This window comes from Nematolebias whitei, chromosome 4 (assembly GCF_014905685.2).
Source record: "Nematolebias whitei isolate Nwh7 chromosome 4, NemWhi1, whole genome shotgun sequence".
In the NCBI taxonomy this organism is placed as follows: Eukaryota; Metazoa; Chordata; class Actinopteri; order Cyprinodontiformes; family Rivulidae; genus Nematolebias; species Nematolebias whitei.
The window spans coordinates 8497349-8511517 of NC_056501.1; the positions used below are offsets into that span (position 1 = coordinate 8497349).

At 43.9% G+C, this 14169-nt stretch overlaps 3 protein-coding genes across 3 annotated transcripts in view; 1 reads left to right on the plus strand and 2 right to left on the minus strand.

The window, feature by feature from the left end:
* Nucleotides 1–742, minus strand: part of LOC119408813 (TBC1 domain family member 9B) — a 12144-nt gene extending 11402 nt beyond the window's left edge. The window contains exon 1 of the mRNA XM_037675662.1: nucleotides 536–742. Coding sequence (XP_037531590.1) covers nucleotides 536–653 — 118 coding nt within the window. The 5' untranslated portion in view covers nucleotides 654–742. The remainder of the gene's footprint in view (nucleotides 1–535) is intronic.
* Nucleotides 743–4105: 3363 nt separating this feature from the next.
* rnf130 (ring finger protein 130) lies at nucleotides 4106–11913 on the minus strand. The gene is made up of 8 exons (XM_037675663.1): nucleotides 10905–11913; nucleotides 9090–9281; nucleotides 7120–7370; nucleotides 6794–6865; nucleotides 5787–5869; nucleotides 5580–5676; nucleotides 5299–5485; nucleotides 4106–4272 (listed from the first exon to the last, which is right to left on the minus strand). The coding sequence occupies exons 1-8, from the start codon at nucleotides 11167–11169 to the stop codon at nucleotides 4160–4162; spliced, it is 1260 nt and encodes a 419-aa protein (XP_037531591.1). The 5' UTR covers nucleotides 11170–11913; the 3' UTR covers nucleotides 4106–4159.
* A 1457-nt stretch (nucleotides 11914–13370) lies between these two features.
* The window catches only part of si:ch211-132p1.2 (proteinase-activated receptor 4), a 2016-nt gene continuing 1217 nt past the window's right edge, over nucleotides 13371–14169 (plus strand). The window contains exon 1 of the mRNA XM_037675487.1: nucleotides 13371–13476. Within this exon, the coding sequence (XP_037531415.1) occupies nucleotides 13371–13476 (106 nt within the window). The remainder of the gene's footprint in view (nucleotides 13477–14169) is intronic.

The following is a 14169-nucleotide window of genomic DNA, read 5'->3' on the forward strand; positions in this document are numbered from 1 at the left end:
AACCAGGAGACCTGCAGAGACACAAGAAACCAGGTCAACCAGGAGACTCAGAACCTGAGAACAGATTTCTGATCATGGTTCATAACCTGGAGAACAAGTGAATGGATTCCCGCTGTGACCTTTGACCCCTGCAGGTAAACACATCACACTACATCAGCACGTGGCTTCAAATCTTTTTCTGTCAGCTGACACTCAGTGACGTCAGTCAAACGTTATTGTTTTTTTAAGGTTTTTAATAAACGTTCCGCTTCTCTCAAAGGGAACTGGGTTCTGCATTGAGTACTAGACTAAATGCAATCCAAATAACTGGAACAATGATGTAGAACGCAAATCTGAGGTAAACAGAACCTGAAGGTACGGTTACCAGAACCGAACTCTAGTGGTTAATGTTATGGCCCAACAGAACCGCTGGAACCGGACTGGAACACTCACACCGAACCAAACCGGGCCGGGCCACAAAGAGCGAGTCCGAACACAGACAATAAACAGCAGCTCACAAACAAAAACTGAACCGAACCGGACCGACCGAACTCACCCGACAGTCCCCCTCCGCGACCGTGCCCCCTCCTCCTCTGCAGGGTGAAGAACGGGTTGGCCCGTTCGGACACCCACAGAGCTCCGGCCAACAGAACCTCCTCCGGTTCGATCCACATCTCGGCCCGGTTCTGCTCGGTGGGAACACGTCCCGACTGGTTCTGGTTCGGATGTTGTTTTCAGAGACTAATGGCTTCACATCACTTCCGGGTGTAACACAAAGACCACGCCCTCATTGCGCTATGCGCCATGACGTCATAACCCGTGACGTTTGAGAATGTATGGTTTTTGCATTACAGTACAGTACTGCACCACTAAACACAAATGAACACTAAAAACTATAGACATCTTTGTGAAGAGAAACCGTCCATCATTTTAAACAGGGGCGGAGGGTCCGTGTCCAACTGTCACCTTCTTACTGTTATTGCTAATGGCCTATTACTCAACCCACTGTGAATAGCAAGTGGCCATAGGAGCACTAACAATCAGTCGTTAGGCTGATGGTCCTCATTTAACAAGTGAACAGCTAGTTTTGGATGGTAAATGGACTGTACTTATAAAGCGCCTTTCTATCTTAGATACTCAAAGCGCTTTACACTACAATCTGTGTCCTCATTTACCCATTCATACAGCACTCTACTAGATCTCTACAAAGCTAATTGAACAAATCATTCTAAAGAGACTAAGAGACCTGGATTATTGAGCATGCATCAAGAGACTAATCAGTGCTTCACCAATGGGACACACATCGAAGGCAGTGAGGGGTTCAGTGTCTTGCCCAGGGACACTTTGGCATGTGACTGCTGGTGGATTTGAACCCCCAACTCTTGCATTGGAGGACGACTGCTCTGACCGCTCAGCCACAGCCGCCCCCAAGTCACCAACAAACTGGTTGATCCACTATGAAATGTGCTGTTTAGGTTTGTGCAGCTCCTCAGACTGACGAGGCCTTTTGGATAGAAGACGAAACGTTTCAACCATTTTTACTTGTACTTTTTGCATCCTTCCCGAGGACCTGCTTAACTTTGTTAGAGTTTTCTACCTGGATTATTGAGCATGCATCAGGATTTGTTGTTCTCTTAATTTGCATTTACCTACATTCTGCTACTTTTTGTTTTAGCAGTTGCTTTTGCAACTTTTAATGAACATTATTTTTTTTACTTATAGCTATTCTGCTTTTTAATAGCCTTTTCTCTCTGTGACGTTTAGCTGTGTTGCTAGTTTTAGCCTTTAGCTATTGTTTAACTAGCTTTAGCTTGTAGCTACCATTAAACCAGGTTTAGCTTGTAGTTACTGTAGATTTGACTTTTAGCTACTGTTTTGCTGGCTTTATATTTTAGGTAGTTTTGATAGATATTATCTTTTAACCACAATATTGCAAACTTTACTTTGTAGCTGTTTATACCAGTTTTAGCTTGTAGGTAGTATTTTGCTAGCTGAAATTTTTAACTACTGTATTACATATGCTTTTAACTGTTCTGCTAGTTTAAGTGTCTGCCGCACTGAACCTATGTAGGCCAGGCCTGATGGTTTTAGTGGGACACCTGGTACCCCGTGCCCTCAGATCCTCCTGAAAGAAAATGAGGTCTGAAGACGTGATAAAATGGAAGCAAACACCACATGGAAACTTAAAATCTGAAACCAAATATGGACAAAGTGTCTCTTCCTTTTTCTGCTGTTTAAAAGTGAAACCACAATAATCCAGTTTACGGGTGTTGCCATGTTGTATTTGGATGAAGGACTAAGGTGTAATTTTGTTTTTTTAATCAGGTGAATGTCCCATCGGTAACGTATACTGCAGCCAGCTTGTGGGAGGAACTGGTTCTGCTTAAGTTTAAATCTATTAAAATTACGTTCATGGGAAAAAGTGAAAATCAAACGCAGACTGTGCAGACGAACCAACACTTTAATGACAGTAGATGCTGCGGCAGTAAAGACACAATGGACTGAAAGCATCACACACCCCTCATCATCATCATCCTCACACACAGAGACAAAGACAGCAGCTGAGTGTCCCTCAGGACGTCTTCAGGTCACTTAGAGATAATATTGATTAATCAGATTATAGATTGTATAATGCTGTTTATATACGGATTATTTTCACACTCTGATAATTCACGAGCTGTAGATAATAACTTCAAAAGGATCAGTCCGTCACTTAAGGAAAACCCACTGGAGAAGAGCAGAAACTGATTGGACGTCCCTCTGCTTTAAAGCTACGGGTCTGGGTTCTGGTTGGGGCTCCGTCCCTACAGCAGGTGTGGAGCCAACATCTGGAGGTAACACCTAGAGTTGTCTTTGGGAGATAAGAGCTAGAGAAAACATCTGAAGAAAACACTTGAAGCTGACAGCTGGAACCGACATCTGGAGATAACATTAGGACATAATATCCAGAGATAAGTTCCACAGTTTTCATATAAAGCTAACAGCTGGAGCTAACAGCTGTATAACTCTACAGAGTGTCAGTCATTTTCTTTCAGCTTTAAACTAAGCTGTAATTCATCTAAAAACTGGTAATCTACAAAAAATCAAAGGAGGACACAAGCTGTTGGAAAATGTTGGAAAGTTCCTTTAAATTTCTGTGAGGTCACAGAACTCAGACTGGTCCAGATGTTACAGAACCCCAAACGACTGAATGTCCTTCCGATCTAGTCTCGGTGCGCAGATTGTCCTCAGTCAAAGTTCTTAGCGTTGGTCCAACAGAGGTTCCAGGTTCAAGTTCTGGACATGTGCTGGTTCTGGTTCCCACACGATGCAAAACAAAAGCAACAAGAGCAGTCAGTAACTACTACAAGGAGCACTGATCTGCAAGAGGATCAGGGTCAGCATCAGTACTAGGGTCAGAAAAAAACCCTTAGCTCAGGAGCTTGTCCAGAAACCCACAGAACCTTCTTTGGGGCTCAGAAGGTTGGAACAAAAAAAAAATCCCAGTGAGGATGGAAGAACAATTCCAGGAACCCTTCTAGGCACTCAGGAATCATTTTTAGAAACTTATACTTTTCCAAAAAGAACTGAAAACTTGTCAAAGACTTAAAAGACACTTGTGGACCTTGTGAGCTCGTTAACTTTTGCAGAAATCAGGCACCTCATAAGAACTTCTTCTCCCAGCTGCTTCCTGGTCACAGAATAAGAATTTCAAGAAATCCTTCTGGAAAACATCAAGAAAGACTTCTTACAAACTTTTGAATGTAGTTCCCCACGAAGGACCCGCGTTAGGAAGTTGGAACCCCAGAAAACCCCCGAACCTTTGTAGGCACACTTTCAGGAACCGTGTTGTGGCTTCGCAACGGCAACTTGAAGAAAAGCCCAAAGTTTTTAAGATCTCCATAAATTTGCCAGCAAATTTACATTTAGAAGTAGAGAACTTTTTATGCAACTTCGTTCCGGTTCCAGAATACTTTGGGGAACTCTTTTTGGAAACTAAGTTTGAGTGGTAATTTATTTTTTTTTTTATGCAGTCAAAAGTTAAACATCCAGTCCTGTGTTATCAGACCTCCCCACCCAAAACAACCCCACATCCCAACAGGAAACACCCCCAAAGATGTCCTGTGTCCATAAAGGTTCTGTGTCTATCAGCAGGCAGATTGGTGTTGAGAGTGCGAGGCTGTAACCGTGGCGACTGGTCTCAGGACTTATTGTCGTCATAGTGATCGAGGGAAGCCTGGATGTCCGGCAGCTCCATCTCACAGATCACGTTACGAGGAGACACAGAGCTCCTGTTGAAGAAGTGGCCCCCACCTGCCAAGAAAGAAAAAACAAAAATCACAACGCAAACAAGAGGAAAAACTCAGCCAGTACACAACTGTTACGCCTCTGAGCCTCCAAGGGAGTGTCAGAACTGAGCCCGCATGTTGCTTTAATTTGGGTGTAAAGTTGATGTATTTTGTTGCAAAGTTGCTGGGGACAAAGTTTCTACAGTTTGTGGGTGAATTTACTGTGTTCCTGCGGTTAAAACTGCTGTGATTCTAAGGATAAAGTTGCTGTAGAAGTTGCTTTATGTTGAAGGTACTTAGTATTTTGGGGGTAAAGTTGCTGTATTTCTGGAAGTAGAGTTGCAGCATTTTGGAGGTTAAGTTGTCGTATTTTGGAGATCACAGTTGCACAGTTGCTGTCTTTCTATGATAAAGTTGCTGTATTTTGGGGGTAGAATTGATAAATGTTAAAATTGACATTTCAGATAGTTTTCATTTGATATTATTTCTATCTTAACATATGATTCTTGACCTGCCATTGTGTATCTGTTCCTCTCAAACCCAGCCGGTCAAAGCAGATGGCTGCTTATCCTGAGCCTGGTTCTGCTAAAGGTTTCTTCCTCATGAGGGAGTTTTTTCCTTTCCACTGTCGCCTTCATGCTTGCTCAAGATGAGAGTTCTGTGACGGAGTTAAATTCAAAGCAGTCTGCTCCTCAGATAAAGTCTTAAATTATTATTTTTATATATGAATATTTCTGTTAACTTATTTTACATATGAATAGTTACGTTCAGTGCCCTGAGATGACTTCTGTTGTGACTTGGCGCTATATAAATAAACTGAATTGAAATTGAATTGAAGTTGCCATATTTCTGGGGTAGAGTTGCTGTGATTTGGGGTTGAATTTGCTGTGTTTCAGTGTAAAACTGCCAAAGTTATGTCAGTGGGGTCAGAAACGTTGCTCCACTTTAACATCAGTTACTATCAGTATTAAACGTGTTCCAACAAAATGGAAACAGGAACGGTGGTGTTTCGTTGTGAAGTTGCACTTGTGATTTTTCAGAGGACCCTTACTGGTAACAGCAACAGTGATGTCAGCAGGTGTTCTGAGCGTGGTGTCAGGATGGGCGGGACTGAGCGGTTCCAGGCTGATGGACGGCTGGCTGCTGTCGTTCAGTGGCACCCTCTGGCTGCTGGGTGGCTGAGCGACACCCAGACGCTCCACGTCCAACACCACGGTGTCCACACAAGTAAGACTGGTCTGAGCGGGCAGGACACAAGGACAGGGGACAGTCATTTTCAGGTAACACACACACACAACTGTCCTACAGCTGCTGGTGTCAGCCATGACTCACCATAATGCCGAGAGCTTTGAGGATGTTGAGTTTGCACATGGGACAGGTGCAGTGTTCGTTCAGCCATGGGTCCACACACACCTTATGGAAGACATGTCTGCAAGAGACCAGAGGGGTGATGATTGAGGATTCAAGCTGATTTTACTCCTGCAAACACAACACTGAAGAGTTCCTGTGTTTCTGTAAGGTAGAACCAGCAAAACTCACTTGCAGGGCAGAATTCGAACCACATCGTTCAGCTGGTACGCTTCAATACACACGGCACAGTAGTTAAAGTCCGAATCGGTTTCCTTTAATAAAAACACATAAAAACAAGACGTCCGTCGTACGTTTCTGTAAACAGAATCATTTCAGTCTCTGTGCAGTTCTAGGTCAGAGTTGGTGGTTTGGACTGGAGCAAACCGATTTAAACTCAAACTTTCCACCTAAAGTTTAACAGTTCTTAACCATTTAAATGAGCAAAGCAGAACTGAACTGAACCCACCACAGACCATGACTACCTGTATTCGGTCCACAGAACAGTTTTATTTTATTTTATTGGGGGTGGGGGTGGGGGGGGGGGGGGGGGGGGGGGGGGGGCTGACATTTATCATCCCTCAAAGAAAAGTTGGATTTACAACAATAATTGAAATTCCAAAAAAAAAGACTAGACATGAAAAGACACAATGACACGAGACATGTGGCTTAAAGACCCAAGATGGCCACTAGAAAAAAGGACAGAAAGCACAAGAAGACGAGACATATAAAGTGTGTAGATTCAGTAGATTCTGTATCCTGGTCTTCTATATTACCCAGCATGCTTTTCTTCCTTCTCCGTTTCCATCATGGCCGCCCCCATAGATCCTGGAGAATCTCAAGCTTCATGTTGTCTCTAACCAGACCTTTGATGTTCAGGAGGATTCAGTCCAAGGGTCGGCAAGATTCAAGGTTCAAAGCCATTGAAACAGGAAGTGGTTTGACCCTAGACTTTCTAAATAAAGCTTATAGATTTTCTTCAAAATAAGAGTCTGTTTCATGACTTGTATTTTTTACAAAAGGAAGTCTGCCATTACTATTGCGCTATAGAGAATATAGCTGATGGATTTACAAGCAGGAGCTTGTTTGGTCATTTTAATATTTCTGCAAAAATATTCTCGTCTCATCACAACCATCTGGTGACCCACCAAACAAACATGTTATCTGCTGGAGCAGGAAACACCTGCCATCTGCGTTACCTTGTCTCCTTTCTTCACTGTCCGTGTCGTCAGCTTCCCAATGGCTTTCTTGGCTGCATCACTGAGACGACGCTAAAAAACAAACAGAGCGTTAGACGTCAAAACAAGTGTCAGAAACCTCCAAACCAAAGAGAAACACCTGAACATCAACCGTCTGCAGTTTTTATTCCCGAAGCTGCAGCATCATCAGCCTGTTAACTGATCTGTTAACTGGTCTGTTGGCTTGTTAGCCGATGTGTCACTGAGTTAGCCTGTGAGCCAGTGTGTTAGCTTGTTAGCTGGTGTGTTAGCTTGTTAGTTGAGGTGTTAACCTGTTAGCACCTCACCTGGCTGCGGTCACGGGAACTGCTGTAACGGATCTTCTGGATGAAGTAGAAGATGAGCCAGGCTGAAGAGATGATCATGAGGACAATAAAGGAGATGGAGACGAAGACCAGAGAGCCACGGTTCATGTTCTTGGTGGACCCACGCTGACCCACCAACACAGAGACAAGAACCGTCAGGTTCCGATCCAGGTGAGCCAAAATCTCTTTACCATAGGCTTCAGTGATCATCACAGCCACAATGTCACCAGTACCTGCACACACAGCTTCAGTCAGGACCAGAACATTACACCCGTTCCCACTGAAATGGGACCAATTCTAGCTCAGAACCAGGTTTTGTGAAAAACCCGTTCAACAAGTCAGCTGCAAAAAAACACCATCCTTGAATGACAAAGTAAAGGATCCGAACACCTTTAAAGTTTTTACTTAAGATACATTTAACAACATATTTAATGTTTCCCTTAAATAAACCCTTAAAAATTCCTTTAAAACAGTTTCAGTTCCAAACAAAATCCTTAAAAAAACAAAAAAAACAACTAAAAAAAAAACTGTAAAAAGCTCTGTCTGACCGAATCCTCTCACAGAAGAAGGTCAGAGAAAAATCAATAAGAATTGTTTATATTTAGACTCAAAGATCATCAGGAAGCTGTTGATCAGAGACTTCATGTTTAATCCACCTTCCTCCAACTGTCTCAAGGGATGTTCCTTAACTTGTTTCTGCTGGTCTGATGTTAGTCCTGTTGGGTCTGGGGTCAGTCTTGTTGGGGCTGGGGTCAGTCCTGTTGGGTTTGGGGTCAGTCCTGTTGGGTCTGAGGACAGTCCTGTTGGGTATGGGGTCAATCTTGTTGGGTCTGGGGTCAGTCCTGTTGGGTCTGGGGTCAATCTTGTTGGGTTTGAGGTCAGTCCTGTTGGGTCTGGGGTCAGTCCTGTTGGGTCTGAGGTCAATCCTGTTGGGTCTGGGTTCAGTCCTGTTGGGTCTGAGTTCAGTCCTGTTGGGTTTGAGGTCAGTCCTGTTGGGTCTGGGTTAAGTCCTGTTGGGTCTGGGTTCAGTCCTGTTGGGTCTGAGTTCAGTCCTGATGCTCTAAGATCTGTACTGTTGTGTCTAAGGGTTAGTCCTGCAGGTTAGGGTCAGTCTGCTGGTCTGAGATCAGTCCTGTAGGGTCTGGGTTCAGTCCTGTAGGGTCTGGGTTCAGTCCTGTTGGGTCTGGGGTCAGTTCTGTTGGGTCTGAGGTCAGTCCTGTTGGGTCTGGGTTCAGTCCTGTTGGGTCTGGGTTCAGTCCTGTTGGGTCTGAGTTCAGTCCTGTTGGGTCTGGGGTCAGTCCTGTTGGGTCTGAGGTCAGTCCTGTTGGGTCTGGGTTCAGTCCGGTTGGGTCTGGGTTCAGTCCTGTTGGGTCTGAGGTCAGTCCTGTTGGGTCTGGGTTCAGTCCTGTTGGGTCTGGGTTCAGTCCTGTTGGGTCTGAGGTCAGTCCTGTTGGGTCTGAGTTCAGTCCTGTTGGGTCTGAGGTCAGTCCTGTTGGGTCTGGGTTCAGTCCTGTTGGGTCTGAGGTCAGTCCTGTTGGGTCTGAGTTCAGTCCTGTTGGGTCTGAATTCAGTCCTGTTGGGTCTGAGTTCAGTCCTGTTGGGTCTGAGGTCAGTCCTGTTGGGTCTGGGGTCAGTCCTGTTGGGTCTGAGGTCAGTCCTGTTGGGTCTGAGTTCAGTCCTGTTGGGTCTGAGGTCAGTCCTGTTGGGTCTGGGTTCAGTCCTGTTGGGTCTGAGTTCAGTCCTGTTGGGTCTGAAGTCAGTCCTGTTGGGTCTGAGGTCAGTCCTGTTGGGTCTGGGTTCAGTCCTGTTGGGTTTAGGGTCAGTCCCGATGCTCTGTTGTGTCTAAGGGTTAGTCCTGCAGGTTGGGGTCAGTCTGCTGGTCTGAGATCAGTCCAGGGTCAGTCTGTCTGAGGTCGGTCTGTCTTTATAGACCTAATTGTGAAGCTTCTGACCTTCGTGGCCCATCTTGACAGTGTTCTCGGTGGAATTGTTGTAGATGAGGACAGCCGTGGCGTTGTAAGTAATGGCCTTCAGGATCTTCTCTCTGAAAGTGCAGTTCCCTCTCTGCAGCAGCGCTACCCAGTGGACGATCCGGGGAGGAACCAGAAAACGGGTGTTTGGATCACAGCCCTGACGGTCCACCACTGAGGAGATAAACCGAGGTTACAGTCAATGTGAGATATTCTTCAGTCAGTTCAGATCAGGAGTCCAGATCATCGAGATGCATAATCAATAAACATATTTTAAAATGATTGTTCTCATATGTGAATAAAAACAGAAATCAGAAACCGATCACTGTGAGAGATCTTACCTCAAACATGAGGATGAAAGAGTGTGTGAACGTAACTTGAATATAAAGACACGTCATATGATTTATAAAAGTGTTTTATAATCCACTTACAGATGTCAAACTGAGCGCGAGCAAAGCGACTTTACAAAACGTCCTCTACGTGGACAAAGTGTTTGGAGGACAGCTGGACGATATTTTGTGTGTTTTAACACCAGCTGTCGAGCCTTACGTTCCTGCACGGAAACACTGATGTGTCTGTAGAAATTAATTATAAATTACATTGTGAGGTTTCATATGAAGAAGCACTTATCTTCAGTGTTTTACTGTAAAATACAGGAGCTGAACTTGGACAGAGCGAAGGCTTCAGTGACCTGCAGCTCCATCCAGAAGCTGCAGTGTCCTTGGAGCACCTGACTGTAATCTGACCCTTCAGAGCAGAGACGCTCCGTCCTTCAGGAGTCTAAAAACCTCTGCAGTGCCTCTGCTGTTACAGACTCAACACACAGGAACAGTGGAGCAAAAACACCCAAACTACAAAAAAACGCTGGAGAAAAACACTCACTACAAAATAACCTCATCAAGGAATCGAGACTCTGGATCTTTAATTTTTTTCACACATATTCTTAAGCAGCATTTGACAATATTTAGGCAGCAGTTGTAGTAATAACTGCATTTTTGTCTTAAAATATAACTTGTGTGTTTTTTTAATTTTGTTCTTAGTAAAGCAAAACTGTGGTAATTTTGACCCGAGGTTTTCACAGTCAAACTCTTTTAACACCACCTGGTTCTGATCCAGCTCGCCAAACAACTAACAAAAATCAATTTTCACAGACCAGAACTGGTCATGGTCTGGGCTTGGATCGGGGTTCTGTGTTGGTTCTGGGCTTAGATCACGGTTCTGAAAGCAGAAGTAACACAGACAACAACAAAACAAAAAGTCCAGCCGAGATTTTTCCACATTTGCTGCCTTCAAGGACCACGTCTTATTCAGGGACTTTTGAGTAAGCAAAGTAAAACACATTCCTATTGGTCTAGAACATAAGTGTCAAACTCAAGGCCCCGGGGCCAAATGTGGCTCTTGTTGACATCTTATCTGGCTGAAACATAAAATACTTCTATCTCTTGAATTTTTTCAGTAATCTTTGATTGTGATGTCGAAAGCACAACAGAGAACATCAAATGAGACCAATCAAACTCTTGTTGAGGAACACATGACCAAGAAAAGAGTTTGGGTATCTGATTTGGGTTAAAGTTGATTCTGAAATTGGCCCTTAGTTTGAAAAAGGTTTTAATTTTGGCCCCCTTTTGTGAGTTTGACACCCCTGCTCTAGAAGAAAAGGGGACGGGTTCTGGGTCAGCCCACCTGCAGTCCTCACCTGTCCTCATTATGAGGACAATCCTGAGTTAGACTGATTTTAAATGGGACCGTACATGGACAGGTGTGTTTGTCCTCAGGTGTGTACTGTGATGTCACTACCTCCGTGGCGCGGCGCAGGTGCGATGATCACGCCCCTGGTGTCCACTTTGGGGGAGTTCTGTCCGTACGTCCCGTCATCACTGCTCATCACATGGACTGTGGTTCCTCGTGAATCCAACACGGTGACGTTCACGGTGGCGTCGACGTATTCCTCGGAAAAGTTCTTGTCAGAGCGAGCCGCCAACACGAAGTGGGCCTGAACCACAATCTGGACCAGTACCAGAACCACTGCGACAGGAAGACAGGTCCACTTGTGGTGTGCCATGTTATTGTTCTGGACTGTCACATCGAAAATGTATGTTCTCCAGATGTTAAATCTGTCGGTTAATGCCCTCCAGCTGTTATGTCCGTCTCCAGGTCTCCTCCAGCAGGTAAAGTCTGTCTTTGAACGTCCTCCAGATGTATGTTTCTGTCTCTGAATGTCCTCCAGATGTAATATCTGTCATTGAATGTCATCCAGATGTTGAACTCTGTCTCCGAATGTCCACCAGGTGATTAAGTATGTCCAGGGACGTCCTACAGGCAAGTGTTTTTGTCTTTAAATGCCCTCCAGATGTGCATCCTCTTCTTGGATCCTGTGTCTGTCCTGGGCCTGTCCCAGTAAACCCTGGGTTGAGTCTGACAGGTGAAGTGGGGACATCAGAACGACCGTGAGCATTATCACCAGGCCAACATCTGGATCGTGTTTCCTGGAAGCCTCTCCCGGTGGAACCACGGATTGTTTTCAGAGGTTCGGTTTGAAATAATCTCGTTTTAGAGCTCGGCGGTGACTCGGTGCTTTACCGTCCGTTGTTAGAGGCGCTGTTGGTCGCTTCATTCCGCATCGTGTCACCGTCTGCAGGCAGACAGACTCCCGGACTCCTTGAGCACCGATCCCCGCCTACTCTGCCTCTGGTGTCCCGCAGAGGGTCCGGTTCTGAGTGGTTGGATCCTAATGGTTGTCACTGTTTGGCTCCTGAGAGAAGCTAGATTAGGTTCTAGCTGTTTGTTACTCTGAGACATACTGCGCAGGCGCAGAATCGTGACTGCGCATGCGCGTAGAAGATCTTTGAGACAATATTTGGCTGGGATGTCACGTTCATCGATATATAATATAAATAATATAATAATAATAATATATATCGATGGTTAAATGCCGAAAAGTCACGTGATGAGTCATAGCGATTTGACCGACCTCTGCTGGACACATGGATGATTAAATTTATTTATTTTTATTTAGATTTTTATTTAGACACAAGATAGATATTTTTATTTTATTTTAATTATTTCTTTAGCATATATTATTGTACGTTATCATAGGTTTACAAAAGCTTATTGTGCTTACAAGGTAGTAACTTAGTCTGAAATGTTTAATGAAATATATAGGTGAACAAATTTGACTCAGTGGTCAGTTTTGCCTCTTTCTCGCTCTTAATTAATGCATAATAAGAAGTTAATAATGATTTAGAAAGTGTTTATAGAGAAATTAATAGCATATATATAAACTATTTATTAGAATCTAAAAGGGAAGCCTTATTGTAAAGTGGTACTGATAAAAGTAACAAAAGACAAGACTAACTAAGGCTAGTTAGAAGCTAAAAATAGCAAAAGGCTATTTTTAATTATATTTTATAAAGAGCTATAAAAGCCAAAAAATAGTAATGACGAAAAAAATAACTAACGCTGCAACACTACCTGTTGAATCAGGTTCTGTTGGACCTGTTTACATTTGTTGGAACTTTGTTTAGAGTTGTTGAGACTTGTTTCCTGAGCAGTGCTGTATGAGTTCTGTAGTGGGACAGCCAAGGCTTGCAGCAGGCAGGGCTAATGAGGTCCATTCCTATTTACAGTAATGCCAGATCAGCCACACCCACTCCGAGTCATGCATTATGCTACATCTGTGAGAACACTGTTTTAAAACCAGCAGAACCGAGTCGGTTCAAAACTGGCCCTCATACTAGTTCTGACCTAAATCCTCCACAGATCCAACAGGAAGGGAAGAGCAACGTCCTCAATGAGAAGCAGAACCTGAGAGAGAGAGAGAGAGAGAGAGAGAGAGAGAGAGAGAGAGAGAGAGAATCCTCACAGAGTCACACATTCCACTGACACACACACAGACACATCTGGCAAACATCAGCAGAGTGAGATGGTCGGCAGAAATCGGATCCGACGGAGCCCTTATGAGCCACAGCTAACACAGATCACACCACTTCTGGTCCACTGTGGTACCACTGAGACTTCGCTGCTTCACCTAAACCAGACCTGAACTAGTACCACTGAGCCTGGCCTGGGACCACTAAACTCTACCTGGATTGGTCCTGAGTCTGACCCGGACTGGTACCACTGAGCCTAGCCTGGCGCCGGATACCCCTGACCCTGACTGGTGCCGTTGCTGCAGCTGTTAATCTGCATCTGTAAGAGGAACAGGAAGTAGCTGTTGTGAATAAAACCACTTTGACAAGCGTGTCAAAGAAAAACCACAGAAGAATGAAGATGATTTTTGGGACGTTTCTCTTGGTTTCTGTGCTGTCGTCTGTCTGCAGTGTCTCTCTGTCTCCACGTCCTGCAGACGAATGTTCTGGAATGTCTCTCCGTAAGTTGTCTTTTTTACTTCCTGTAGCAGAATGGACATATGTGATCAGATGAACGTGTAAACAGTTGGACACATCTGCTGGACATGAAAACAGACTTGAACAAATAGACCTATGTGAATAAATGGACATAGATGACCAGAAGGACATGTAAACAGTTGGGCACGTGATCAGATGGACATATAAACAAACTTGAACAAATAGACACATGTGAATAGCTGGACACATGACAAGATGGACATATGAACAAAAATAAACAAATGTCAAATTAAAAAAGTTAGATGGACACATGATGGATATTTGAAAGATATGTGGACAAATGGACATGCGAAAAGTTGGACATGTAAACAGACATGTGAACAAATAAACCTGTGAACATTTGAACACATTTGAAGACCAGATGGACATTTGAAAAGACAGGTGAACAGATGTCCATGTGATCACATAGACACGTGGACAGATGGACATGTGAAAACATGTGAGCAACTTAATTGTGTTATTTTTTTATCATACATATATATACAGTATATAAATGTTCAGCAATTATCTAATATATTTACTTGTGTTATTTTGTGGGGTTTTTTTGTGCTCATCTATAATCTTTCTAAATGAAAATAACAGTTATATAGACTGTTGTGGTCTCTGCAGGTCTACAGACTGTCTGTTGTGGTCTCTGCAGGTCTACAGATTGTCTG